Raw genomic sequence first — 26,124 nt, 5'->3', positions numbered from 1 at the left:
TCCCTTCCCCTCTGGATTGTTCACAACCACAGTTCTTAGTGCTGTTGTTCCATCTGGTCTTCCTGGCTCTCCTGAGGTGCTTTTACCCCAGCGTGCAGTCTGTGCCGGTGTGCTCTTCAGCCTCCTTTTCCTGGTTGTTGCAGGGTGGAGCACGTACGGATGCACGCCAAGCACCGTGGCCACGAGGCGATGCATGCCGAAATGGTTCTCATCCTCATCGCCACACTCGTGGTGGCACAGCTCCTCCTGGTTCAGTGGAAGCAGCGGCACCCTCGCTCCTACAATGTGAGTTGCCCCCACAGCCGTTCTGCCTCCGAGGCTGGATGTGAGTGCTGAGCCATGCCCTCCTTTTGCTGATGAGAAAAGCCTTCCTGGTTTGTTTTCCCACTGTCTGGTGGTGTGATTCCCTTGTTTTCCCAGCATTGCCTTGTTTCTCCCAGCACGTGGGGGATTCTGGCTAGGGATGAGGGTGGATGAACGTGAAGGCCTCAGGTTTCTGTTGGAAGTGATGCAAATAACTCGGTGTCACATAGTGCTTTAACATCAGGGGTTGACAAGCAGATCCTGGGGGTTGTCCTGAGGGAAGCTGCGTTTTGTGGGTGATTCCTTGGAAGCAACGGGGGCTTCTTGCTGCTGCCAGCTTGGGTTTGATGGTTCCTGCAGCACTCTTAATGTTTCCAGGTAGTACCTGTAGTCCTCTGTGAACTTCAAACCAAACCTGTTTGCCCGTTTCCCTCCAGCAGCACTGTGGGAGCTCAGCTGCACAGCTGTAGATCCTTTTGGGAATAGGCTGTAGTGCAGAGGCGAGCCAAAACCTTCCTGCCTTGTGTAATACCTGTCTGAGACATCTGTGGTTGCAGCCTTGGGATTCTGGGAAGACAAAATTTTATGTAGCTGCCTTACCACAACTAGTTGTGTGGATCATCTCCCACACATTCCTCTGGAGATGATTCCTCTGCATTCTCCTGCCAGCTGTACCTTTTGCTACCAAAAATCACGTGGCTGCTGCCTCTGACTGCCTCACAAAATCACAGAACAGTTTGGGTTGGAAAAGCCCTCTGAGATCATTGAGTCCAACTGTTCCTCCTGCACTGCCAAGCCCTTCCCTAACCCATGTCCCCAAGTGCCACATCCACTCAGCTTTTAAATCCCTCCAGAGATGGTGACTCCATCACTGCCTCGGGCAGCCTGTGCCAGGGTTTCACCACCGTATCTGGGAAGAAATTTTCCCAATATGCAACCTTAACCTTCTCTGACAAAACTTGAGGGCTTTTATTATGTCTATTCACTTGTTACCTGGGAGCACAGAATGAGCCCCATTTTGCTATAACCTTAGGTAGATACAGAGAGTAGGAAAGTGCCCCCTGAGCTTCCTTTTCTCCAGTCTGAGCCTCCCCAGCTCCCTCAGTTGCTCCCTGTCTGACTCATGCACTGAGCTTTGAGCTCTTCTTTAGGTGCCAGAGGTCAAACCTCCCCATGTTCCTGGTGCAATTCAGGGCCATTTGATTCAGGCAGAATGGCTGCCATGGCTAACAGAGCATTCTGATGTCTGAGGATCAGAGAACCAGCTCCAAATGCCTTTTCTCTGTTCCTGCAGATGGTGACCCTCTTCCAGATGTGGGTAGTGCCTCTGTATTTCACTATCAAGCTGAACTGGTGGCGGTTCCTGGTGATCTGGGTGCTCTTCTCAGCAGTCACAGCTTTTGTCACCTTCCGGGCAACTCGAAAGCCTCTGGTACAGACAACACCCAGGTTTGTCTGCTGTTCCTGGGGAAACTCCTGGGGAAAGCCCTAGGGTAACCATTACAAGGATCTTTCCAAATTCCCTGCTACAGATGTGCCTTAAGCTTTGCACCCTGGGAGTGTGAGAGCCCTGCACGTGTGAAAGGGTGTGATGCACTTAACTGATTGCTGGCAGCCAGCCCAGTATACTTGGTACCTGGGTGGGGGGTGGAAAGGTGGATTCCAGGTGGACTGGTGTCCTCACTCGAGGATGAATTCCCAGCATGTAGCATACTTCCTTATGGCCTTTGGAGATCATGAGGTTTCTCAAGTCAAGACTGTGAGCAGCCTGTGACAGGTTGAATTAAGAATGTAAAGCTCTTGCCCATATGTAGGGGTAGGTGAAGTGTCTGCAAAAACATAACAGGTGTGAAAAATAAAACTCTTCAGATGATTGGCACACTTTGATTCAGGAAAAATGAAGTCATTAAATTCCTTGTTTTAATTCTTTACAGGCTGGTTTATAAATGGTTTCTACTAATATACAAGATTAGCTATGCTACTGGGATCGTGGGGTACATGGCTGTCATGTTTACGCTTTTTGGTCTTAACTTATTATTCAGGTGAGTGAATCTTCCAGCACCCACTCTTGGGGCAATGGGGTGGAACACACCTTTGGCTATTACTCTGGAAAAACAGTGTACTTGGCAATCTGGATTAATAGGGACAAAGAGACAACTGGGGTGTCCTTTCACTCTAAGGTAAGGGGTTGGTACCTGAACTGGTCCAGGTTGCTTGAGAGTCCTCCTTCCATCTCATTTGTTGGCAGCTCCCACAGCTCTGTGGTGTCCAGCCTGGGGGCAGCAGTGGCATTTTTTTTGCTATACTGAAAGAAGCAGCCAGTCCATGGGTGGTGGGAGAGGACTTTAGCCCAAAACAGCTTAATCGTTAGAAAGAAAGGTCAACTACTCTGGAATAATACATTCTCTGGAATGTGATTAGGGTGCCCTCAAAAAAACTGTGTTGATGGTTTTTCTGTTGTAGAATCAAACCAGAAGATGCAATGGACTTTGGCATCTCCCTCCTCTTCTACGGTCTTTACTACGGAGTTCTGGAACGGGACTTTGCTGAGATGTGTGCAGATTACATGGCCTCAACCATTGGGGTGAGTTCACCATGGACTGTCCCCCAGGCCAGAGTTGTTCCCCATATCAGGAGGCCTGAAACATGTTGGTCTCAGTAGCAGCTTTGGCTTCCCTCAAATGGAAATTCCCCATCTCAAGGAACGGTCCCAGGATCTAATGTAACAGGAGTTGCTCTGAGATCCTTCTTCAAGAACACAGCCTCTGTAAGGTCCCATCTCCAGGATGAGAAGTTCTTCCATATGAGGGTGGTGAGACATTGGCATAGATTCCCCAGAGAAGCTGTGGCTGCCCCATCCCCTGGAGGTGTTCTAGGCCAGATTGGATGGGGTTTGTAAGAACCTGGATTAGTGGAAGGTGTCCCTGCCTCTGAAAGAGATTGGAACTGGATGATCCTTTACAACCCAAGCCATTCTCTAATTCTGTGGAGAAGTGAAATGATCTGTTTAGCCCTGCTAAACTGACAAATATTCATTTTCCTGGGCCTTTAAAATCTCCCATTTCTGACACCACTGTGCTAACATTAACTTGTGACCTGCAGCCACCAGGGAAGGATTCACACTGTGGGTTTCCTTCCTTGTATCTGCTGTAACTTTAGCTGTCCCTGTGGACAAAGGATGCAGTGGCCTAAAATCTGTAGCCCACTCTCCTGGTATCAAAATAACCCACTTCACCAGAAATACACGACCTAGGACACCAGTGGAGTAGGTCATGTTTCTTCTTTTCAGTAGATGTTTAGGGTCTTGGACTTTGTGTTTCCTTTTTTCTGAGCTTTCTCATGCTGCTCCTTGAGGTTCTGCCCCAGCCCCTGGCCTGCCACACTAGGACACCTTGGCACAGCTTGAGTCTCTCTTAGATTTTCAGGGCTCTGTAGGATGCTCCAAGTTAAGCTGTGCCAGGACTCTTCCAGAGGCATTTTTTGCTGATGATACTAAACCAGGAGGAACTGTGACCTCCTTGAGAGAGAGCTGGGCAGTCACCAGCTCTGTGAAATTTAAAAGGGGAAAGTGCCAGATTCCCCACTTGGGATGGTGTAATCCTGGTTATAAATACAAATTTGAGAACAAGAGTCTGGAGAGAGCTCTGTGGAAAGGGATTAGGGAGTTTGTGTTGACAGCAAGTTGAATATGAGTCAGTAGTGTGTCCTGGCAGCTAAAAGGGGCCAGCTGTGGCCTGGGGTGCATCAAGCACAGCATCACTGTGTGGCCAGGGGAGGTGGTTGTCCAGCAATAAGCCATGAGGAAATGAAGATGAATCAGGGGAAGTGCAGAATGGACATAGGATAAAGATTATTTACCCAGAGGGAACAGGCTCCCCAGGGACATGATCATGTCATCAAGTCTGCCAGAGTCCAAAGAGTCTCTTGGTCATATGGTTTAGTTCTAGGTAGTGCGGTGGAGCAGGGAGTTTGAATCAATGATCCTGAGGGGTCCCTTGCAGCTGGAGTGTGTGGGACCTGGTTTTGTGCCCACACTCTCTGTGTTGTGTCAGGCCTGTGCTGAGCCATCAGGCTTGGAAATGGAGAGGGGTGGCTGCTCTGCGCTTTGCTGAATGAGTGTCGGGGACCTGAAGGGCTGGAGGTGGGGGCCGTGTCTGACTGGCAGCCCAAGGTTGCCATTTTGGGTCAAAGCTGTGACCTCCAGCTTGTCCTGCTGTCTCACTCAGTCTCTGCCCTGGGTGCACGGCCCTGGCAGGCAACTGAAAACCCACCTGGCTGTTGGGGAGCAACGAGGGTGACCCCTCACCATGGGGCTGGGGTGTGATGGGCCACTGCATCACTGAGCAGCTGTCCTGTTGTAGTTGTTTCCTGCAGCTGGACCTGTAACAAGGTTTTTAAGCCCCAAAGACCAAGGCTGGACGCCTGGGGCGCTGAGCCCAGCCCTCTTTAGAGCTTAGCTGTGCCCTGCAGGCGCGGGGCACATGCCCTGCCACTGTCACCGCTCTCCCTCTGCTCTGCCCTCGCTCAGTTCTACAGTGCCTCAGGAATGCCCACCAAGCACCTCTCCGACAGCGTCTGTGCCGTCTGTGGCCAGCAGATCTTCGTGGATGTCAATGAGGAAGGGATCATTGAGAACACCTACCGCCTCTCCTGCAACCACGTGTATCCTTCTCTGCAGGTGCCAGCTCCCTGCCTCACTGGCCCCACGCTGGGGTGGGCAGCAGGGAGCTCCTGCCCCATGGCTTCTCCCACACTCCGTGAAGAAATGCCTGTTCTGGGACTCAGGGCCGTCCAGCTGAATTTGCATGTGATCTGTGCCTGTGTCATCACTGACTTGGCATGGGAAGAGGTGTCCCTGGAATTACTTTGTTGCCACTTACAAGTTTCCTCTTCCTTCTCCTCCCTGGCTACCTCTGCTCAGCAAGAGCATGCTTGGAGCTGCACCTCAGTTTTTACCTGCTTTTGACAAATCTGCTGTGACTCATCTGCCTGGCAGTGCCCCCAGCAGATGTTCTGGGGAAAGTGATGGTGTGAGGTCGGGACATGAGACATCCCTGCTCCATGCCATACTGGCCCCTCATCAGAAACCCATTGCAGTGGGTCCATAAGAAAGAGTTGTGGAGAAACACTTCTGGCCCCCCTGGTCCAGCACTGCCAGTTGCTACCTGCTCTAGGCACAGTCCAGGAGCTTCCTCCTTCTCCAGAACTCCTCCAGGGTTTCCAGCATGCTGGAGTCACTCAGTCCTTCCTGTCAGCTGATTGATGGGAAGTGGGTTTTGAAACTAGAAGTCCTAGTTGGTGCTCAGCCCCAGCTGGGGCAGCAAGTCAGGGTTTTTTCCCTGTGGTGATTCAGTGTGGAGATGGGATGTCCTCTGGCACTGTGTGCGTTGCTGCCTGCGAGGTGGTTTCCAAACTGGGTCTGAGCAAAGGTCATGCTGGTAAAACTCTCAGCCTAAATTTAACTCTTGGGAACTGCTGGGGAGATTTATGACTGACACTGAAAGGGCCTGGGACTGCAGCAGCTTGGGGTGGTGTGGCTGCCAGAGGAGCTGGTTGGTGCCCCTGGTGGTCCTCAGGGGTGACAGCTGGTTGGGCACTCCTGCATTGATGGCTCCAGGGCTGACAAGGAAGTGACTCCTGTTGCTGCTGCTCCCTGGCATTCTTCCATGCTCTCACCAGCAGAGATATTCTAGGGAAAGTTTATTTGCTCAGTGACACCCCTGTATGTGTCAGAGTCAGCTGCAGCCGCCTCATGTTTTCCTGTATCTTCTCTGTTTCCTGTAACTTCTTCTGTGCTCAGATAGTGCAAATCCTCATGAGTGAGCATAGCAGGCATTTGTAAGTTAGACCCTCACTCAGAGAGAAGTATCTTAAATGCTTATCTCCAGAAAGCCTTTCAAGAAGGCTTCCAAAATGCATGCAGTTCACAGAGCTCTCCTAGGCTGTGCAAACCTTCTCAGTGCTTGAGCACCATCACTGAAGAGTTTCAGTCTCCCTGGTGCCCATGCATTGGTCATGGCCTTTGTGCTACCACCCTGGCCCCATTCTGCTGCCCCATGAGCTCCTTCTGCTGTCCCTGGAAGCTGCTGCACCTTCTAGGAAAGGGTTGCGGTTGTGCAATACACCATTCTCACATGGCAGGATGTTTCCATGGCTCTGTGAGAACTTCGTGGACTTGGTGGATTCCACCACACTGAGCCATGTATCCCCCTCTTCCAGTTCCCCTTAACGTGCCAATCCCCAGGTTTCATGAGTTCTGCATCCGGGGCTGGTGCATTGTTGGGAAGAAGCAGACGTGTCCATACTGCAAAGAGAAGGTGGATCTCAAGAGGATGTTCAGTAATCCGTATCCTTTCTCCTTCTGGGAGCCAGCACTTTGGGAAGGGAAGCAGTGGGTAGAGCACACAAGGGGCATGAGGGTTGCCTGGCACCCTGGGTAGGTTGCTGCAGCATGCGGCTGTGACAGAGACCCAGCAAAGCACAAGCAAGGCCAGCCTCCATGAGGACTCGTGTGTCCTTCCCTGGGTGCTTGTCCATCCCTCCCTGGATACCTGTGTTCTCTGTCCCTGCTTAGGGGCACCTTTGGGTCACTTCTGGGTGGGCTATGCTCCTCTCATCCATTTCCCATGGCTCTTTAACTCCTTCCTGCCCAGCTGGGAGAGGCCACACGTCATGTACGGGCAGCTGCTGGACTGGCTGCGCTACTTGGTGGCCTGGCAGCCAGTGATCATTGGACTGGTCCAGGGAATCAACTATATCCTGGGGCTGGAGTAAGGGCAGGTGGTGGGGAGCCGCGGAACCACGAGAGGACATTGCCACCGGGGATGCTGGCTTTGCTCCGTCGCCTCTCAGGACCTTGGCCACCCTCAAGGACAGCAACATCAAGGCCCCTCCTGCTGGGGCTAGGGGAGGATTTTTTAAAAAAGTTATTTTAATGAGCATATTTAAAACTTTCTATTGCAGCCAAAAAGAGACGCTTGTCCCCTTTCCCTGCACCTCTCCTGCCCTTTGCAGTGCCCTGCTGGGCTGACCTTTGGGCTGGGGGCTGTTCTCAAGCTCCCTCCTGCCACTCTGTTAGGGGAGGCCGTAGGGAGAAAGGCTGAGGCTTTGCCAGCTCCAACACCAGCACCCTGGAGCAGCCTTGCTGGCAGCGAGGATGGGATATGGGGGCTGCAGAGGAGAGTCCAGCACCCTGAAAGAGGGGATGGAAGGTCGCCTGGCTACCCCCGGCTGCCAGGTCCGCTCTGGGCACCATGGGTATGCCAGCAGGAACCAGGCTGCCCTCCAGCATGGTGATGGTGGGCTCTGCCTTGGGGAACCCTTTTATATGCTCCCAAATTTTCTGTGTTCCTCCCTGGAGTCCTGCGGTGTCCCCTAACTGCTTGGGGGGGGTCAGCCAAGGCATGGAGCGGGGCCAGTGCTGTTCCTCTCTGTGCCCTTTTGGGTAACAGTGACAGTCAAGAGCACCAAAAGCGGGTTCCCCTGCCCCAGGGCGCGGGTCCGCCCTCACTGGGTATTGCTCTTGGCGCTGGAATAAAAGGGATGGAGTGAAGGTTGGGCTGGTACTGGCATTTCCCTGCCCCAGCATTACTCCATGACATTCTCCTGGTCATGCTGGTAGGAGCCATTCCAAAGTCCTGCTGGTGCAAGTGGCTTTGGGCTAAATTTTTGGTAGTGGGTGGGGGCAAAGTCCCCAATCCCAGGGCCAGCGGTGGTATTTTGGCATATGGAGACTTGAGTCATATTCCCTGAGGGCACTGGGGTCTGGTGGAGAGCTACAAGGCAGCTCCTGGCTCAAGGGATTTGGGAAGTGGCCATAGCAGTGGCATGGCTGTGGGTGCTGTGTGGGCTGTGTTCCCCCCTGGGGAGCCCCAGTGCCATGCTGCATCCTCTTGAGTTTTCTTTTGGGTAAAACCACATTGCAGTGTTGTGCCAAACACCGAAATAAGAGCCCTGGAAACAGAGACACGGCCCTGGGTTTTTCTTTATCGTCTTCCCTGCAGCAGGGCAGGGCCATGGTTCCTCCTTTCATCTCTCCCAGGGGAAGGATATTGTGTAGATGATGACCAAGCACCCATCTGCATTTCCTGCCCACCTCTTTAACCCTGTAGCATCCAGAGCTAAGCTGGTTAGTGGTGGTGGGAGCAGAAAGGTGTCAGAGGAGCTGGCAGCTGCCAAGGGAGCTGCCTCTGGCTCATCATTGCCCATTGGACACTCATGGTTGCTGGAGGGAGGATGCAGACACTGGCCTCATCCCAGCAGGAGGCTGGGAATGGATTGCACTTGCCAGGTCTCTAAGATAACACTCCTGTTCCTGTCACCTTCCTGCTGTGCTGGGAACAGATAATAAAACTCATTGGGAGTTTAGCGACTTTTTTCCAAGCCTTACCAGGGCCTGTAACTCAGGTGGCTGTTTCTGCCCTGTTGCTGTGCCCACACTGGGTCCCAGCCTTGGCACTGCTGGGGAATGGGGTGTGGGGGCTGGCCCCTGGTTTTGTCACCAGTGAGTTGTCGAAACCACGTCTGCTGTCAAGGGGCTCTAGGGGTGGGGGACTGCTGTGGGACACGGAGACGGCTTCCCACAGCCAAGAACTAAAGCCCTGGGGGTTTCTATCCACTGTTGTTCTGCATGGGCTGGGACACCGAGGGGCCAGCACCCAAGCTCCCCCAGCAGTGTCATTCTCAGTCTCCTGGGTGCTTCACCCTCCTTCCTCCTGTGCAGACCCTGCCTTGTCTCTGATCCCAAAGCATGGGGGAACGAACCAGCATGTTCAGAATCCTGTGACACTCAGCCAGAGCCCTCTGTGCCGGACACTGCGGGGCCCAGCTGGGCCCCAGTCCTCCATCCCTGGGGAGCTCATGGATGGTCCCCCAGGGGCGGGGGGGAGATGTGGGGCGGGGAAGGGGTCATGGGATGCGGATCACAGGAGTGCCTGAGGGCTGTGTGTCCCCGGGTGCAGGAGGCATGGAGACACTAGGCACGTTCAGGGGGCTCGGGGACGTGGCTGCACAGGAGCCATTGACACAGCTCAGCGCCCAGGTGAGGGTCCCCGTGCGGTGTCGCCGCGCCACGTGGCCGGGGCCGAGGGCGGCTCCCGGTGAGTCACTGCCGCTCGCCCCTCCCCGGGCTGCCTCATAAAGCGCCGCGGTCCCGAGCGCCGCCGTCCCGTGTCTGAGCCACGGGCTCTCCGTGTGTACCGGAGCGGTGGGTGGACAGCCTTGAGGGACACTAGCCGCGACTTGAGGGATTCCGGGAGGAGGATGCTGGGGGGTACGGGACTATCCCAGACTCGGGGGGTGCTGGGTGGATACGAGGGTACGGGATCATCGACTTGGGGAGTCCTGGGGGGAGCATGCTGGGGGTGCCATGGCCATCTGGGAGGATGCTGAGAGGACGGGACCATCGCAGGCTCAGGTAATTTTGGGAGAACCACACGAAGCTCATGGGGAGCATCCCTGGGTGCCCAGCATTGAGGTCCATTTTTGCCTGCAGAGCTCCTGGGACGCCCTGCTTGGATCCTTCTGCTCTGCTGGAGCCTGACTGCTTGCTGCACAGGTAAGTGGGGGTTACTGTGGGGCTGGGGAGCTCAAGGCTCAGGCCTTAAGCTCGGGCCTTAAGGACCCTGGGCTCTGTGCCCCTCAAGAGGCCTGTTCAGGGTTCTGGGGATGAGCATTGCCCCCATCCCTTTATGGGACCCTGCCTGCTCACCCACTACAAAAATATGGGGTCTTGGGATCACTCTTGACCTCCCATCTCACCTCACTCTGCTCCCCCAGGTGCCATGGCCTTGCAGCCACCCCGTATCACCACCCTGCGGATGCCAGCAGAGCTCCCCCGCCCAGGTGAGAGACCCTCGGGGGCATGGCAGGGCCTAAGGGTGAGGAGGCTGCAGTGGGGGTCAGCTCCTGTGCCAGCCTCCAGCAGACACAAGGTGAATCCTCCACCCACAGCCGAGATTTCAGGGTGCTGATGAGGTGGGGGAATGTTCCCCTTAGCTGAGGAGGGGGGCTGTGCCTGTGCCTGGGGGGCACTGGGGACCCTTGCAGGCCTCCTGCCTTTCACCCTCCCTCCGGCTGCAGGCGAGAGCGTGACTGTGTCGTGCGAGGCTTTGAGTGGGCTTCCAGAGTCAACGCTGCTTTACTGGCTGGAGAACGGCTTCTTTGTGGAGAGCCTGCACCCGGATGGGGCTGTGCGTGAGGGGACAGTGCAGTGAGTATGGGGACAGGAGGCCTGGGAGGCAGTGACAGCGGGGCAGCCCCGGTTGTGGCAGGGCCTCTGTGCCTGCCCATCGGGACCAGACACTGATTGGTCCCTGCTGGCTCCCCAGAGAGGAGCTGCAGGCCTCGGGGCTGGCCCTGCACCGTGATCTGCACTTCAGCTCCTTCAACGAGCAGCACCTGCACACCAACTTCACCTGCGTGGTGCTCAGTCCCCTCGGTGTCGACACCAGGGAGGTGCGATGGCCATCGCCAGCACTGGCCCCCGTCACTGGGAAGAGTGAGGGCCTGGGCTGAGATGGAGGAGCAATTCCCATGCTGGGTGCTGAGTGAGCACCGTGCAGTGCAGCTCCCTGCTCTGACAGCCCCACACCCACCACTGCATGCACATGTGACACCTCCAGGGAGGCCCATCTCTGTGACACCTCTGCTTTGGGGACTGCATGGCCCCACATATGCTGGCCCCACTGTGAGTGGGGCTCCTGGTGCCCCAAGCCAAGTCAGGAGCACTGCCTGGGCTGGAACCAGCCCTGCCCATAGCTGGCTTTGGGACCCCAGAGTTTATTAAAGTACATCAAGGCTTCCCAGTGTCACCTGCATCCTGGTGATGGTGCCCAAGGGTGTAGAGGGCACGTGTGGGATGAGGAGGGAGGGAGACAAGGTAGCCCTGGTGTCAATGAAGTGTAGGATCCATTCCTGACCCCCTTCCTGCCTAGCGAAGGGCTAGAGAGCCACAGTACTCCCAGTTATGCTCAGGGAATACCTGGCACAACAGCTGTGCCCTGCCCTGGAGGAGAGTGTGGGTGGGAGAAGCCTTGGGGTCCAGGCACACCAGAAGATGGGCCCATCACATCCCTCTCTGCATGTGCAGGGGTTGGGACTCTTCCTCATTGGCATTGCAGCTCCATGGGGCAACCCCTGTAACCATCCTGTGCTGGCAGGATGCCACCTGCTCTTTATTGCCAGGCCCCTTCTTGCTCACTCAGGTGCTTGTGGAGGGTGTGACCCACTGGGCTGTGGGACAGGCTGGAGAACAAATCCCAGACCCTTTGAGCAACCCCTGGGCTAGGGGCATCACACTTCAGGATGCTCAGAATGTGGGAGGGATAGGGATGGGGGTGGGGGGGAGTGGAGAAGCCTCCAGGTGCAGGCCCCATGAGCTGCCCTCAGCCCAGGGAGCCACAGGAGCCCCCTGGGGACACCCCAGTCCCACAGTGACTCTTAAGAGCATGGGGAAGGCAAGCAGTGGAGCAGCCACCTGGGCAGGGACCTGCCCAAGACAGCCCTGCTGTACCCCCTAGCCCGGTTAATTCCAGACTCCATTCCTGGGAGAGCCTCTCACAGACCCCACACACAGCTGCATCCTGACACCACAGCTGCCACTCAGCAAAGACCTCTGTCAGGCTCAGCCAAATGTCCTGGGGGCAGTGACACTACGGCCAGGCTGAGCACAGATACCTGCCATGCAGGACCCTGTGCGGGTATCTCCATGTCCCCCATCCTGTCCTGCTGTTCCCCTGATGCTGGTGGCTCCATCCCTGACCCCTTCTTGCTGCAGTGTGATGGCAGCAGCACACTTCTCACTGCACACCATGGCACCCAGCCCTGCCATGCCATCTCGTGCCATGCTGTGGCACACTGTGGCACACTGTGTCACGCTTTGCTGCCCACAGACCCTACTGCAAACCACAGGTGAGAGCTGCTCTGAGATGTGCAAGGCTGTGTGTCCATGGCATGCCCTCCCCACCACTAAGATCGAGACCTCCCTGTCCTGGCAGAGCTGGTGGGACAGGACCGTTCCCTGCCGCATGTCCCCATGGCCCAGCGGTGGCAGAGACTGTCTTGCAGGGACATCACCTTTCACAAAATCACAGATGTAGGTGCTGAGCACAATTGAAAACAGCTGGAAGAGGGTGATTTCAGCAACCTCAAACATCTGGAAAAGCACGATGAGGACCTCCTTGTCCTTATGGAACAAGTCCTTGGTAGGGACACTGTAGCAGGTCTCTGACACAGCGCCAGATTTTTCCCCAGCCAGCTCCCGGCACCGAGCCAAGAGTGGGCTGCTCCTGGGAAGCAGGGCAGATTAGGGCTGATGCTCTACGGCACTGGCTGTCCAGCCTCGAGGGCAGGAGCAAGGATGAGGGAGAGGTCTTCCATGTGGCTTCCAAAAGGGATTCATTCTCTTGAAGGTGCCAGGGATGAAAGACAAAAGATACAGGGGTACATGTAAGCAAGGGGAGTGTACAAATAATAAACCAATAGGGAAGACTTAGGGGAAGAGCACAAGGCTGGGTTACACAATACATAAGCCAGTGGGGAACACAAGGGGAGGAGAGTGGGGCACATGGGCCAGTGGGGCTTGGAGGAATAGGGGAATTCCAAAGGGGATGGTCCAGGCAGGAGGTTGGCACAAGGGAGGATTGACAGCTTAATGGGAGGGGGAACAGGGAACATTCGGGAACAAGGGGCAGGTATCAGGGTGGACTGGCAACTGGGGTAGGAGGGCACAACTGGGACTATAAACTATTAACAAGGGGGAGCGGAGATACAACTTAACAATACAGAAGGTAATTGAATCAAATATAATGAACAAAAATGCACTGCAACAGGTCTCCATCATGAAGATGACATCCCAGTTGAAGGGCAGGGTGCCCGTTTTCCAGAGGGAGGTGGAGGTGGAGCAGCCAACATGGATGGGTTGGTGGTACTGCGATGTTCCCATGGACACAGTAGCAGCTAAGAAGGTGGGGGTCATGTTCCATACTATCTCTTTGATGAGGTGGAGGTCTTGATGGTGTGGGGGGCTGCTGGTGGCCAGGGTCTGGGGCCAGCAGATGCTCCATGGCAGGCAGAGTCACCCTGAGTGAAGCCCCCAGGTGCTGTGGTGCTGCAGACAGGGAAGCAACTGGTTGCTCCATGAGTGGCTGGGGAGGTGTGGCAGCAGGAGCAAGGTCAGGTCAGGGAGGGTGGTGGGACCTGGGAGGGGCTGCAGAGAGACACAGGGCAGGCTGAGGGAAAGCACCCCATCTGCATCACAGGGCAGAGCCCCTCCTTGACACATCCCAGCACTGACCCAGACACTGATGCCAACACCAGCTGAGACCTGCTTTGCTGTGTCACCCACCAGGAGCAACTCCACTGGGATCCCAGCCAGCAGCATATCCTGAGCTTATGGGTGCATGGGTGCAGGGTGCTCCTGACCTGGGATGCAGTGCCTGCCCCAGTCCCCATCATGCTGCTGAGGATGGTTTAGGCTGTGGCTCAGGTCAGCAGCAATACCTCTCCCTGGGGACCTGGGTGTGCACAGCAGGGCACAGCAGATTTGGATGTTCAGAGACAAAGCAGGGGGACCATGGGGCCAATGCTGATGACACTGGGATGGCAGCCTACAGCTAGGCACCCTTTCAAGCCAAAGCGAACCCCCAAAAATTTATCATTTGTTGCTCAACCACCTCTGACTCCTTCTATGCAGGCAGCAACAACTTGGCCATTGTCACCCATCACCCCCATGTACTGGTCAGGTTCACATCCATCAGGAGCTGTGGTTTCCCCAGACAGGGGGCTCCATCAGCCAGCAGGGAGATGGACAACAGCCAGATATGTGGGGATATCCATGGGTGATGAGGGGTCAAAGGGATGAGAGTTTGAGGTGCTGGGGACACCAAGGAGGAGGGGTCCTGGGGCTCACTGGGATGGCACATGAAGGATTTGCTGTAGTGGGAGAAATGCAAGCAGCACTATCCCTGGTTGAGGGCAGGAATCTAGCTGGGGAACCCTGGTGAGGAGAAGGAGACACTGTCCCCTTGGAGCAGCTGGGATGAGGAGTAAGCTCTGGTGGGAGGAGAGCCCGGCCAGGGCAGCCCTGGAGGCCAAGGAGGAAGGGAAAGTAAAACCACAGGGCTCCTGTGCATGCCTTACTGTAAATTAGTCTGGTTCTCATTAGTGGATTCTTCTGTTTACTGTGACATGTAGATGTATCCATGTGGAAGCAGCACACCTCATCAGTGACCATGGGTATGTCCATTCTGCTGCAGGAGCACCTCTGAAGGAAATATGGCCCAAGAATAAAACCATGCTGGAGAAGGTACACCTTGAAGCATCTGTGGCTGTGCTGGAGGTCATGTTGGAACACCTCAAAGTGTGTGGCCATGCATAAACCCCCAACAGAGAAGATACACCCCAGGAGGCACTTCAGCCATGCAGAAGGCCAAACTAGAGCGGGTATATGCCCCATCCCTGGGAAGGTTCAATGTTGGATGGGGCCTGGAGAGCAACCTGGTCAAGTGGAAGGTATCCCTGCTCATGGCAGGGGGTTGGAACAAGATGAGTTTTAAGGTCCCTCCCAGCCCAAACCATTCTATGATTCTATGATTTTGTGAAGATTTGTGGACATTTTATGGGAATTTTATGGATATTTCATAGGAGTAGTAGACATATATATATAGATATTTCATAGTCCATAGACTAAAGGAATTATATCTGTGCATGATAGCTAAGGGTGGGATGGGGCTGGTGGGGTATTGGGTACCACAGGACCTGAGAATGTACCATGTTGGGTGCAGGAGAAGTTCTGTTTCTTCCCTGGGGCTGTGGTTTGGATTTTTGCTGGAGGGAGCATTGATAAACCAGGGATGTTTCAGTCAATACTGCACGTCAAGGCCTTTGATGCTCCTCATGCTGCCCCACCAGCAAGTAGGGTGGGGGTTTGAAAGGACTTGGGAAGGGATATGGCCATTGGACCTAGCTGACCCCAGGCATATTCCCAGGTAGTAAAACTGGGGAAGGTTGGCCTGGGGGGTGCACTGCTCAGGGTAGAAATAGGAAAGTTGTGCAGACAAATCCCTGGCTTTAAGCCAGGTGTCACCAACAGAATTTTGGGGGCTTTGATCATGGGATGGTTTAGATAACAACAAGCCTACTGGTGACAGACTGGCTATACCTGTCTCAGAGGGAAAAGGATCTTTGTGCAGGACTTAGTAGGGCATGTTGAATGAGCCTTAAATTGGATTTGAAGGGGGAAGGGGATGAAAACCAGGTCACTTGAGATAAGCCTGGGAGTGGCTTGACACTGTTCTAAGGATGGTCGTTCAGGCTACCATCTCAGTAGACACAGGAGATAGAGATCCATGAAGCAGCAAGAGTGCAAGTGTTATTGATGTGCCAGAAACCATGGAAGCTCCTGAGAATGGCCATTCAGGAATTGGAGCTTCTCTCCCCAGAAAGCTCCAAAATCCAAAAAGGTATCAGGATTGACAACCCAGTACATCTCCCCCAGTGCCTGCAGCGTGGACAGCAAACATGAGATCCTGGAAGGCATGGTGCAGGAGGAAAACTATGGCATCGTTGCCATCACAAAGACATGGTGGGATGACTAGCACCACTGGAATGGTGCAATGGATGGTGGTGAACTCTTCAGAAGGGACAGGCAAGGAATGAGGGGTGGTGGGGTAGTCCTGTATGTGAAGGAGTGTTTTGACTGTCTAGAGTTTGACAGTGGTGATGCAAGTGTCGAAGGTTGGTGGGTAAGAATTGTGGGGAAGGCCAACAGGGCAGATAGCCAGGTGGTAGCTGGGTACAGATCACCTGACCAAGAGGCAGACAAGGCCTCATGATGGCCAGCCCTTGTCTTCATGGGGGCTTCAACACAGCAGACATCTGCTGAAAATACAATCCAGCACAGAGGAGAGAGTTCAGGAGGTTCCTGGAGTGTGTGGAAGAGATGTTTCTGACAGCTGGTGAGAGGGCAGCTAGGGAAGGCACCTCCTGGACATGCTGTTTGTGAGGAGAGAAGGACTAGTGCGTGGTGGGAGGCCATCCTGGGCACAGTGACCTTGAAAGGATAGAGTTTTGGATTTTTGGAGCAGTAAGGAAGACAGTCAGCAGAACTGCCACCTTGGACTCCCTGAGAGCAGACTTTGGTTGACAGAGTCTCTCAGGAGGCTGTCCTGAACAGCAAAGGAGTCCAGGAAGGCTGGACGTGCTGTAAGAATGAATCTTCAGGGCACAGGAGCAGGCTATGCTAAAAGAAGAGCCAGAGGGAGAAGAACTTTGTCTGGAACTCAGAGTAAAAAGAAGAGTTTATGACATTTGAAAGAGACAGCAAGTCAGGTAAGCAACAAGAATGTAATGAGGTTACGCAGAGAGAAAACAAGAAGAATAGAAGCCTATCTGGCCACTGCTGTAAAAGACAATGAAATAAATGTTTCTATACATACATTTACCACAAAATGAGGGCTAAGAATCTCCTTTATTGGATGGCTGGGGAAACCCAGAGACAAAGAATAAGGAAAAGTCTCAGGTACCTCAAAAGGTGACAGAGCAGACCATTCTGAGTGCCATCATGTGGCACATGCAGGACAACCAGGGATCAGGCCCAGCCAACATGGGTTTGTGAAAGGCAAGCCCTGCTTGACCAATCTGGCTGCTGTGACAAGATGACCTGCTCAGGGGGCGAGTGAAAGGCTGTGGATTGTCTTCCTGGGGTTTAGCAAAGCCTTGACACCATTTCCCATAGCTTTCTGGAGAAACTGTCTGCTCATGGCTTGGGCATTTGCTAGGAAAAAAAAGTGCCTGGATGTCCAGGCTCTGAATGGCACCCTTACTCCTCCTGACTTTGGTATGCTGATACTGTGTACCAGTATCAGTCATTCTCACAGGGACCTGGAGCATATAAAGGCCAGGCATTGTTTTTGAAAAAGCAGCAAATATATTTTCATCTGAATCACAGCAAATCTTAGTCTTTGTTCCTTACATGTGCCCTACTAGAGTGCCTTTGCTCCACAGCACGTTGCCTTGTGATTTTTTAGGGTACTCCTACTGCATTTCCTTGTGAAGCTGCTTATCAGTTCTTGTAAATAATCTCACTGATAATCAGCACAGTTAGTCCCAGGCTAGCAGCAGAAATTCTAGCATTCAGTAGGTACTCTGCTGTGAAAACAGGAATGTAAAACATGCCACAAAGATGGTGTTTTCCATGTGTGGCTTTAAAGGTGAGAGGTAGATAAGAGAGAAACATTTAGTAGCTTGTATTTTTATGAATGAGGCTGTTTCCCTTTTCAGTAACCCTTCCCAGCAGGTATTTATGTGTTGCAGTCCGCAACTGCAGGATCTCATCCAGGGAAGCAGCAGGATTCTGGGGACCAGCATGGGACACCAACGAGACGGGCTCCCGGTTCATGAAACCATTTATTCAGCATGGGAACAAACTCAGGTCCAGAACAGAGCCCCGAACAGAGGCTGAGCAGGGGTTTTTTGAGGGACAGAACCCCCGAGGGTTTCCACCCTTGAGGGTGGAGTTCAGGGTCAGGGACCACTAGAAACACAGCAAGGGAGAACCCCCCAGGGACTCAAACCCCATCAGAACTCCTGGGCCGCCCTTCACAAGGGGTTTAGGGTGGGACAATGTAACTCTTTTGCCTCCTCAGAGGCACGTCGCCACATTTATGTTTCAAATTTGTTGCTTTATAATGAAGATGAAGTAACAGATTCTGTAAAATTTGCCTTTCATGTGTTGCAATTGTTTATACATTGTACCTGTATGCCTAAGGTAATAATCAATAGTTATATGAAGAATAACCACAAAGAATGGTTGAGAGATTTTGCTCCATTTTGCAAAGACTCCTTTAGGCAAATCTTAGAAAGGGACAGGAATTATCATGGGAATTATTCCAGCCAACAGGATTTGACACATTCAGTTAAAACTGCCTTGAGAAGAGCATTGGAAGAGAAGACTCAAGGAAAGAGCATCTAGGACCTCTGTTTTATTCTGCCATTTAATTTATAAATAAAGTCAGTGATACAGTAAGGACAAACTAAAGTAAATATACAATCTCTGTGTAGCTCTGGAGTCTCAATGGCAATGACAACATCCATTGTCTCAGTGAACAAAGCTGAGGTATCTGGCCCCAAGGTACCCTGCTCCAGAGTTTCAGTCTCCTGTTGCTTAGTGACCGCAGTTTTTTTGATCATGCAGCTTTCTGATCTCACTTTTTTTCCCCTTATTTGGGATCTGAACAATAGAAAATTTAGTTCTACAATAGACTAATTTTCAGCATTATGTTTTGGGATTAGCAAATCTTTAGTTTCATGTAATATTTAACTTGAACTTTTGTCCAGGTCACATTAGAAAGGGTACTGGGAAATAACCAAAATTGCAGTCAAGCTTCCTTTCCTAAAGTTCACTCAGTGTAAGTGCCCTTGTTGCAGGGAGTAGTTGGTTTGACATAAAAAATGAAAATTTAAAAAAATCTTTTAAAAAGGAATGTAAGTACTTCAGTTTTGAAGTGCTCAGCTTGAGCCACCAAGGGTAGCTCTGTTTTTTTGGACAGTGCTGACCACCCATCCTTGGGACACCTGGCTTCCCAGAAGGTGTCTCTTTCTAAGGACACATGAATAAACAGGGCTTTGACTGTGCATACCTTACAATTACAGAAATACTTCTTGTATGAAAATATAATTGTGTAATTGTGAGCCTGCACATTCATGCTTTATGCATGGATATACACTTGTGTGTTTTTTTGAAAACTTGGACTTTAAATCCCAGAGAGCAACTCCACCAATCATTCTACCTTACATCTGTGCAAAACAGTTCTCTCCTCCCATGCTGGTAAATATTTATTTATCTTCATTAATCTTTCTTCTCACTTTTCATTTATGTAAATTCTTATTGTGATGCAATTCAAATGTGAATACCCAGGTCAGTGTGTATCTGCCTTCCCTCGCACAGACAGCATGTATTGTGCACACCTCCAAGCTGGAATAGCTCAAGGATTGTTCTGGCAAAGCAAATCCTGCCACTCATCCTGGTCCCCTACTCTTTATTAGCAAAAGTGCAGACTGCATGTATGAAACACAGCATGAAAATGAAGTTCTTGCACATGCCTCCTTCCTGCTTTCTCAGGGCTGGGAATAATCGGGCTTTGACCTGCTGAGGGTAACCTTCATCTGGGGGGAAAAGGGAAGGTATCGCCACTCCCAGTTCTTTGGGAGAAGAAAATGTCCTCTTTTCTCTTGAATTTTCTCCTGTTTTTCTGTCTCCCTGCAGTTCCATGCTACAGCCTTCCCCGCTGTAATGTTTGCCTCTGCTGTGGAAAGAAGCTCTGCATAGGATGGACAGGCTTGAGGATTTTAAAGAGGTGTTTATAGAAGAATTGCCTCTCCTGGAGTCTGTGTACACCTGAAAATCAAAATACCCGTACAGTGAACATTTCAAGTGTGTTTTTCAAGTTCAGTGCTACAGTACTGCCTATTTTATCTTGCATTTTTATCTTACTGGGAAGGAATTTGTTCCACTACACTTGAGCACTCCACTGCTGCAACCTAATACCAATAGCCCAGGGTTCAGCTGCACAAGCAGATGCAAATATAATTTCCAAGCTATTGACAACAAGAATGAATTGTGCTGCAGCCTGAAAGGCTGTAGAACTTCAGCTTTGATCACAAACTTACTTGCCTCAATTTATCTATGGACTAACTAAATAAGTATTGGTGATGGAGAGAGACAGGGACAACTGAGTGGTGATCAGAATCCAAATTTACTGTGGGCTACATAAGCTTGTATACCATTCTAGGAAAGCTAGTAATTTTTTACTACAATGATTGGGTTAAACATCATACAAACATATAAATTTATACCTTTTTGCAATATCTCTTCTACTTGATTTAATCTTCCCTGTCACCAGTCTGATTCAATCTTCTTGCAGTCTTCAAAGCTCTGTTTTTTCTTGCCAAGGCATCCTGGTTATCAAATTTCTTACACTAATCAGGTCCAAAGTACTTTCTGACTTTGCAATAAATAAGTACAGTATTTTTTTAAGCAGAGAAGGAAAACAAAATTCCTCTCAGCAATCAGCCCACTTAGGGAATTCCTAAAATTCCCATGGAGTAAAAACATCAAATCCAGCATTTTGTTTTCCTCAAGGCCACAGTCTCCCTAGGGTTTTCTGATCAGATTATGTAGCTAGTCTGCAGTCAAGATTCAGATTAGGTTTATTCAGGGACTGACTCATTGCATTTTCCTGTAATCTTATATTTTAACACCTGCTCAGTTCAAAATGACATTTTGATCTAAAGTTGGTTTGCTATTCATCCTGTGTACATTACTCAAGCTGCACAAAATTATTCCAATTTAAACTCCTCTTTACACTTTCAGATAGGTGTATGTGAGTGAGTACAAGTGGTCAATGAGGGGTTTTAATTAGTTTTTTTTTGAAGAAAGAATAGAAATCAATTTCATAGGCTTGGAACTTCCATTGAATAGGATAAACTTTCCTTGTGACAGTAGCATTCTCACACAGTAGTCAAAGGCTTTTTATTGCTTTTTTTGTAGTTTTTTAATACACAGACCTGCAATTAGAGAGAAAAATATAAAGTGGAATTATCAAAGCAGATTCAAAAAAACTGAAATAATGCTACTACTAAATAAGCACTGAAAATCCCCTTTAGCAATCAAAACCTGTGAAGCAAAAGGAACAGGGCTGGAATCTTGTGCTAGAAAACCTTTGGGATAACACATAATAAACCACGGGTTTCCATGCTGGAAGGAAGATACAGATCTAAAACCATGCATGGCTGAAACAATCAAACTAATAATTTTCTGCTGCTATTTATATCTAGTCTGATTTTTGCCTGAGAGGCCCCCCATTCAGGAAAAAAAATGAACAAATTATTTACTACATTTAGATCACTCAGAATAGTTTTTTTTCAGAAGTAGGTTTTTGCTACTAGAAGTATTTCCCTAAAATAATTGGTAGTTTTGATTGCTGCTAAGCAGAGAATGCAGCTTCCCTTCTCCCCTCTCTATTGCAGAGATTGCAGCTGCAAACAGCAGTGGCCTTACCCCTCCCAGGCCAGCACTGCAGGCTGCAGGGACTCTGAGGCAGCTTCTAGGATCTCAGCTAGCTCTTGCATGGAAGGAACAACTCATTACTGAACAACAAACACTGGGTTGGATATATTCCACACTAATCAGGAGCCACAGAAGGAGCATCATGGGTGGCTCTTTTACAGAAATGTTTTCCCTTTTCTTTTTGGTCAACACAGGCTTGTAAAGTTAGAGAAAAGCCTGCCCCAGGAGCTCAGTTTTGTTCTCTTTCTGGATATTCTGCCCTGATAAGAGCTTCCTGACTTGTTGAAAAAGGATTCTTACTCCTTGTTTCTCCTTCATTCCTCCATCCCAACTCTGGGCTGCAGTTGCCTCTCCTCCACCCAGCCCCTGAGAGAATGACAGGATATTTTGGGTTGGAAATCACCTTACAGCCCAGCTCATTCCAACCTCTGCTATATCCACTATACCAGGTTGATCAAAGCCCTGTCCAACCTGGTCTTGAACACTCCCAGGGATGTCTACGAGGAAAACAATGGTAGCTTCAGACTTCAGCCACATGAAAATCAAGAAAATTATGCCAATCACCAAGGTCTTCTTGATAATTAGCAGCTTCAGGACAATTAAGTATCTTTTCATCTCAACCATATCTCACTTCCACCTCCCCATTTCCCAGACAGCCGTTGCAGTGGCAGTATCAGAACTCTTCTTGTAATTGCTGAATCTTTACTATCTGACACCAGAACTGAGGTATCTTCAGTTCGTAGAAACCAAAATCCACACTTCAAAACTTTTCAGAGGTGTTATAATGCTGTAACTGGTAGGTAACTGCTGGGGAAGCATTCTCAGCTGTTTGAAGAATTGAATTAACTATCAGTAATTTCCATGGGGTAGCAATGTGCTACCACTGCTCAGTGAATTTGGATGACATTTTACCCTGACATAAGAAAAGATCTTTGGGGCAATACAGTCTAATAACTATTTAGGCACCAATGTGTTCTTATGCACAGATTTCTCGCTTCGTTCTCACACATTAAGTGCTTGCCATACTTCGATTCTGGGCAGCCAGGTGGGGTGGTGGTGGTGATGGTGAAAGGGCTCAGTAGCTGTTCATCTCCTAGTTTTACTGCCCTCTTGTTTTTTTTACTTCTAATTGTAGGTCCCAAACCAGAGCATGTAAAGACAGAAAGGACAGGAATGTAGGCTTTATCTCTAATTTACCTTTGCAGGGGTGGGGGAATTTGTTGAAGTTTACCACTGGAACAAAAACTGACCAGTAATTCATAAAAGGAAACATTGCAATCACAGAGCATAATTTCAAAACACAGTGTAATTTTTAGCTGACTGTATGAGACCAATTTAGAACAAATACCAGTGCAGTTGAGTGGAAGGCACGCATCATTTGAACCGTGGTTGTCTGGGATGTTGTTAGAAATAATAGCACCATGGAGAAACTATGTTGTTAGAATAAATCACCATCTGCTTGGACAAATTTATTTTTTGCTGGATTGGACAAGGAGAGGTATTTACCAGGGTGATATTATTTCTGCTGGAGGTCATCTTGCAGCCTGGTAGAGCACTAGATTCTTTAGATTGAAAGTTTAAACCAAATCTTCAGTAGTAGTATATGACACTTAGTATATGCCACATTTAGGCTATGGAGTCATTCTGTGTTTTAATAAAAATGAATTTATTAATCATCTCACTCATAATTTAAAAGTTCAATCACTTTTGTTATGCAAATGTGTTACGGGTTTTATCACTCCAGCCACTTTCAAGTATTGATGAACACTGAGTATAAGGTTGGACAAGAATGATGGTCTAAACCAGCTAATGGACAATTATATGGAAATAAAATGCAAACCAGCTCCTTCTTAGCTTGAGCTTCTGTAGACAAAGGAGTTATTCTTTTCATCAGAACAGATACATAAAGGCAGGTAGGTTTTGGTTACCCATCAGTGAGCCAAAGAGCTTTCAGATAATTTGCCAAGTTCAGAGTTAAAAGCCTATTCTTGCTTCCTGAGTTCAAAAGTCTTCTAATATAAACTAGAAAGCTGAAAAAGGCTTCTATGATTTTTACAGAACTTCTGTACCTGCTACGTTACACAAGGACATGTCAAATAGCTTTTGGAGAGCAGTTGTAAAATCCGTTGTGTCAGGTGGATGAGACTTTAAATGGTTGTACTGATTATACTGGAAGTCTAGCTAAATTTTACTGAAAACTTAGAGGAGAGATGAAGGCATACCCACCAGTTTACCCTACAAAATTGCATAGAAAATCTTGACATTTAGCACAAACTGCTGCATTCTTTGAATTTCTATAGGTTATGTCTAAAACTATTTTGGTGAGTTCAAGGGATAAATTATCTCAAGGGAAGTGGGTAATGCTCAGAGAGAGACCATGGTGGAAAGATGTACCACACATACCATATTCTATAGTTTTCTGAAATACTGCATCTTTTTAATTGGATGGATGATGATGGAGAACAGAACTACATCAGGCAAGAAAATCACCCCATATTTTATTTCATCTTAATGACAATATTACAAAAAAGGGCTCCAAGAGCTCTACTGAGGGCAGTTCTGCCATCCCTAAAAATTAAAGCAAATCATTTTCCAAGCCTTAAGGAGTGGAGACAGCAATGTAGTTTGATTAGGAACCATACAATGCATACTTTTTTGTAGGTAGTTGTTAGCTTAAGAAAAGATGTGTTGCATTTGACACTTCCCAGACACATAACCTGCAATGTATATTTCTTCTTGCATATCTCTCACCAAAGCCACACAGAAACTAAATCTCGGGAACTGGATAGGAATGTTCCTGATTTGCAGGGAACAGAGAAGAATAGATGTATTTCTGGAGTCTAAATTTCCTGGAATGTCAGAATTTAGAATTTTGTTTGGATTCTGATGGATGGGGCCTAAATGTTATCAGCTAAGCTAAACCTGATCGGTTGGCTGCAAACCAGTAGAGAACTTTAAAGGTTCTCCACTCTTCAGGTACTGAGAAAAATAAAAGAAACAAGGGTTAAAACTAATGAGGATGCATCAAAGTATTTTAATCTAATGTTTTATGAATATTAAGCCCTCAAATGTTAAGTGGAAAAAGCAGCATCACTTCTTTTGACATAGGTGGGAGTTTGAATCTCTTTTACTTAGTCCAAACTCACGTTGTCGACATTGTCTAGGATTTCTTGCAAATACTACCTCCAACACAGAAAATTTAAAATAATTTCATTTAGTTGTGAAACTGTGTTGATATCACAGATTTCTGGTCTATCACAATTTTTAGCCACTATTAAGGACTGAGAAAATAAGCAGTATGGACGTGTAGTAATAGATTTTCCAATGTGATTAAATGCTTAGATAGTGGAAACATGTCTAGCAATAATGATACCACAACATCTATAGCTTGGGTGAGTCTGACCTTTGGAGTTAAACATCAGCCAGCAGCTGGACTGGAATTTCTGGTACGTTCCACAACATATATGAAATATTTGATTTAAAAACTTAAATGTCTGCATCCTTCTGTCACGATTTGGGAATGGTATTCTCCACTTTAGTACTCACACTAAAAAAGCCTCCCATGCTCTCCTCCCCCCACCTCCAGCTGGAGGCACAAAAGTCACAGCTCAAGGGTTGGGATAGGAACAGTTTAGTTAAAACAGCAATGAGATAAGAAAATGAACAGGAACAGGAATAGGATAAACAGGAACAAGAATATGAGTAACAGAAGTCTGCAAAACTGTAGGTATATTGCCACGTTTTCTGAAGCGCTGCAGACAAACATTATGGATGTGAATCAGTCTTTTTACATGATAAGGACCTAATTCTGTCCAGCATGTGCCCTACTGCTGCTGTCACTAGAATCTGTCATCTTTGGTCAAAATTTGTCTCTAATGCTCCTTGTGTTTCAAAACAGTTGCATCAAATTAAACAAACTTTCCAACATCTTTATAATTTGTGTTAAGAAATCGCACCGTGTTTCATTGCCTGTACCATCATATAATAATAATATGTCAGGAAAACACAGATGCTCCTGGTAAAATTCAAACCCACTCTGAAGACCAAAGGACTGGCAGCTGAGAATCCAAGAGCCCCACCAAACATGCTCCTAACCGTTTGAGGTGGCCCATGGCTGGGATGGAAACTTGCTCCATTGTCATAGGTATGTGTGAAGTTGCTATTTTGCTTTGCTAGGGTAAAATAAGGAGGGGCAGAGCAACTGACAAAGCCTGGATCTATCCCGTAGTAGTTGCTGTGCAAGACATAGTGGTCCTTGGTCTTTAAAACTTACAGACTAAGGCTGGAGCAGATGTAGCTTCACATGGATATAAATTGGGTTTTGTCAGCATTTCACATAGCTCAGAAGGATATGTGCTGTGCCCAGCAATACTTCTGCCCTTAAGTGCTTTCCCTCCCTCCATTTTCCCAGTACATCTGTCTTGTTTTGGAAGACAGGTGTTTGCTAGAGAAGGCAGGAGCCTTCCCTGGAATGAAAAGTGTAACCTACCTCCCTTTGAATTATTCTAATTTTGAAATTAAGAGGTTCTCAGGCAAAGATATGGGGATAGGAATAATAGTTTTTTATTAGTATGTATAACAAGGCAAACAAACAACAACAACTATGGCATTAATAACAAAACAGAACCAGGGACCCCGTGACAGCCTTCTTGGCCAAGGCAGGAAAGGATGGAAGAGAGGCTTTGCTTCACAAACCCCCTGTGGGCAGTCGACCCCCCTGCTCCTGCAGGATTCTGAGGAACACCCTGCTGGAA

The 26,124-nt window shown here is 49.3% G+C and overlaps 2 protein-coding genes across 8 annotated transcripts in view; both read left to right on the top strand.

Moving 5' to 3' along the window:
* Nucleotides 1–8,267, top strand: part of RNF121 (ring finger protein 121) — a 15,454-nt gene extending 7,187 nt beyond the window's left edge. For 2 of the 5 annotated variants that reach the window (XM_015626274.3, XM_015626280.3), the window contains exons 3-9: nucleotides 144–285; nucleotides 1,598–1,752; nucleotides 2,238–2,345; nucleotides 2,767–2,887; nucleotides 4,832–4,965; nucleotides 6,548–6,649; nucleotides 6,957–7,077. In XM_015626274.3, coding sequence (XP_015481760.1) covers nucleotides 144–285; nucleotides 1,598–1,752; nucleotides 2,238–2,345; nucleotides 2,767–2,887; nucleotides 4,832–4,965; nucleotides 6,548–6,649; nucleotides 6,957–7,077 — 883 coding nt within the window. Of the gene's footprint in view, nucleotides 1–143; nucleotides 286–1,597; nucleotides 1,753–2,237; nucleotides 2,346–2,766; nucleotides 2,888–4,831; nucleotides 4,966–6,522; nucleotides 6,650–6,942 lie in introns of all 5 variants that reach the window. The other 3 variants (XM_015626264.3, XM_015626299.2, XM_015626289.3) reach the window with 3 other exon arrangements.
* A 308-nt stretch (nucleotides 8,268–8,575) lies between these two features.
* Nucleotides 8,576–25,303, top strand: IL18BP (interleukin 18 binding protein). Of its 3 annotated transcripts, none has more exons than XR_001521380.3 (8): nucleotides 8,576–9,574; nucleotides 9,797–9,859; nucleotides 10,081–10,146; nucleotides 10,384–10,513; nucleotides 10,632–10,758; nucleotides 13,134–13,268; nucleotides 14,497–14,608; nucleotides 19,568–25,303. XR_001521380.3 is itself a non-coding variant. In XM_015626323.3 (8 exons), the coding sequence occupies exons 1-7, from the start codon at nucleotides 9,565–9,567 to the stop codon at nucleotides 14,568–14,570; spliced, it is 543 nt and encodes a 180-aa protein (XP_015481809.1). In that variant the 5' UTR covers nucleotides 8,576–9,564; the 3' UTR covers nucleotides 14,571–14,608; nucleotides 19,568–25,303. The 3 variants fall into 3 exon arrangements, 2 of the variants coding, with proteins under 2 accessions (XP_015481809.1, XP_015481799.1); XM_015626323.3 differs by having other exon boundaries at nucleotides 14,559–14,608; XM_015626313.3 differs by lacking the exon at nucleotides 19,568–25,303 and having other exon boundaries at nucleotides 14,497–14,611.
* Nucleotides 25,304–26,124: the final 821 nt, after the last annotated feature.

Source organism: Parus major, chromosome 1, assembly GCF_001522545.3.
Source record: "Parus major isolate Abel chromosome 1, Parus_major1.1, whole genome shotgun sequence".
Lineage (NCBI taxonomy): Eukaryota > Metazoa > Chordata > Aves > Passeriformes > Paridae > Parus > Parus major.
The sequence above is the reverse complement of the archived record's forward strand: the minus strand, read 5'-3'. Positions and strand labels throughout refer to the sequence as shown.

What these genes read in the sequence shown, in the direction of transcription:
- IL18BP (XM_015626313.3), top strand. An exon ending in AGCAGAGCTCCCCCGCCCAG is followed by an intron (nt 10,147 to 10,383) that starts GTGAGAGACCCT and finishes CTCCGGCTGCAG; the next exon opens with GCGAGAGCGTGACTGTGTCG. An exon ending in TCGGTGTCGACACCAGGGAG is followed by an intron (nt 10,759 to 13,133) that starts GTGCGATGGCCA and finishes GCACTGCAACAG; the next exon opens with GTCTCCATCATGAAGATGAC.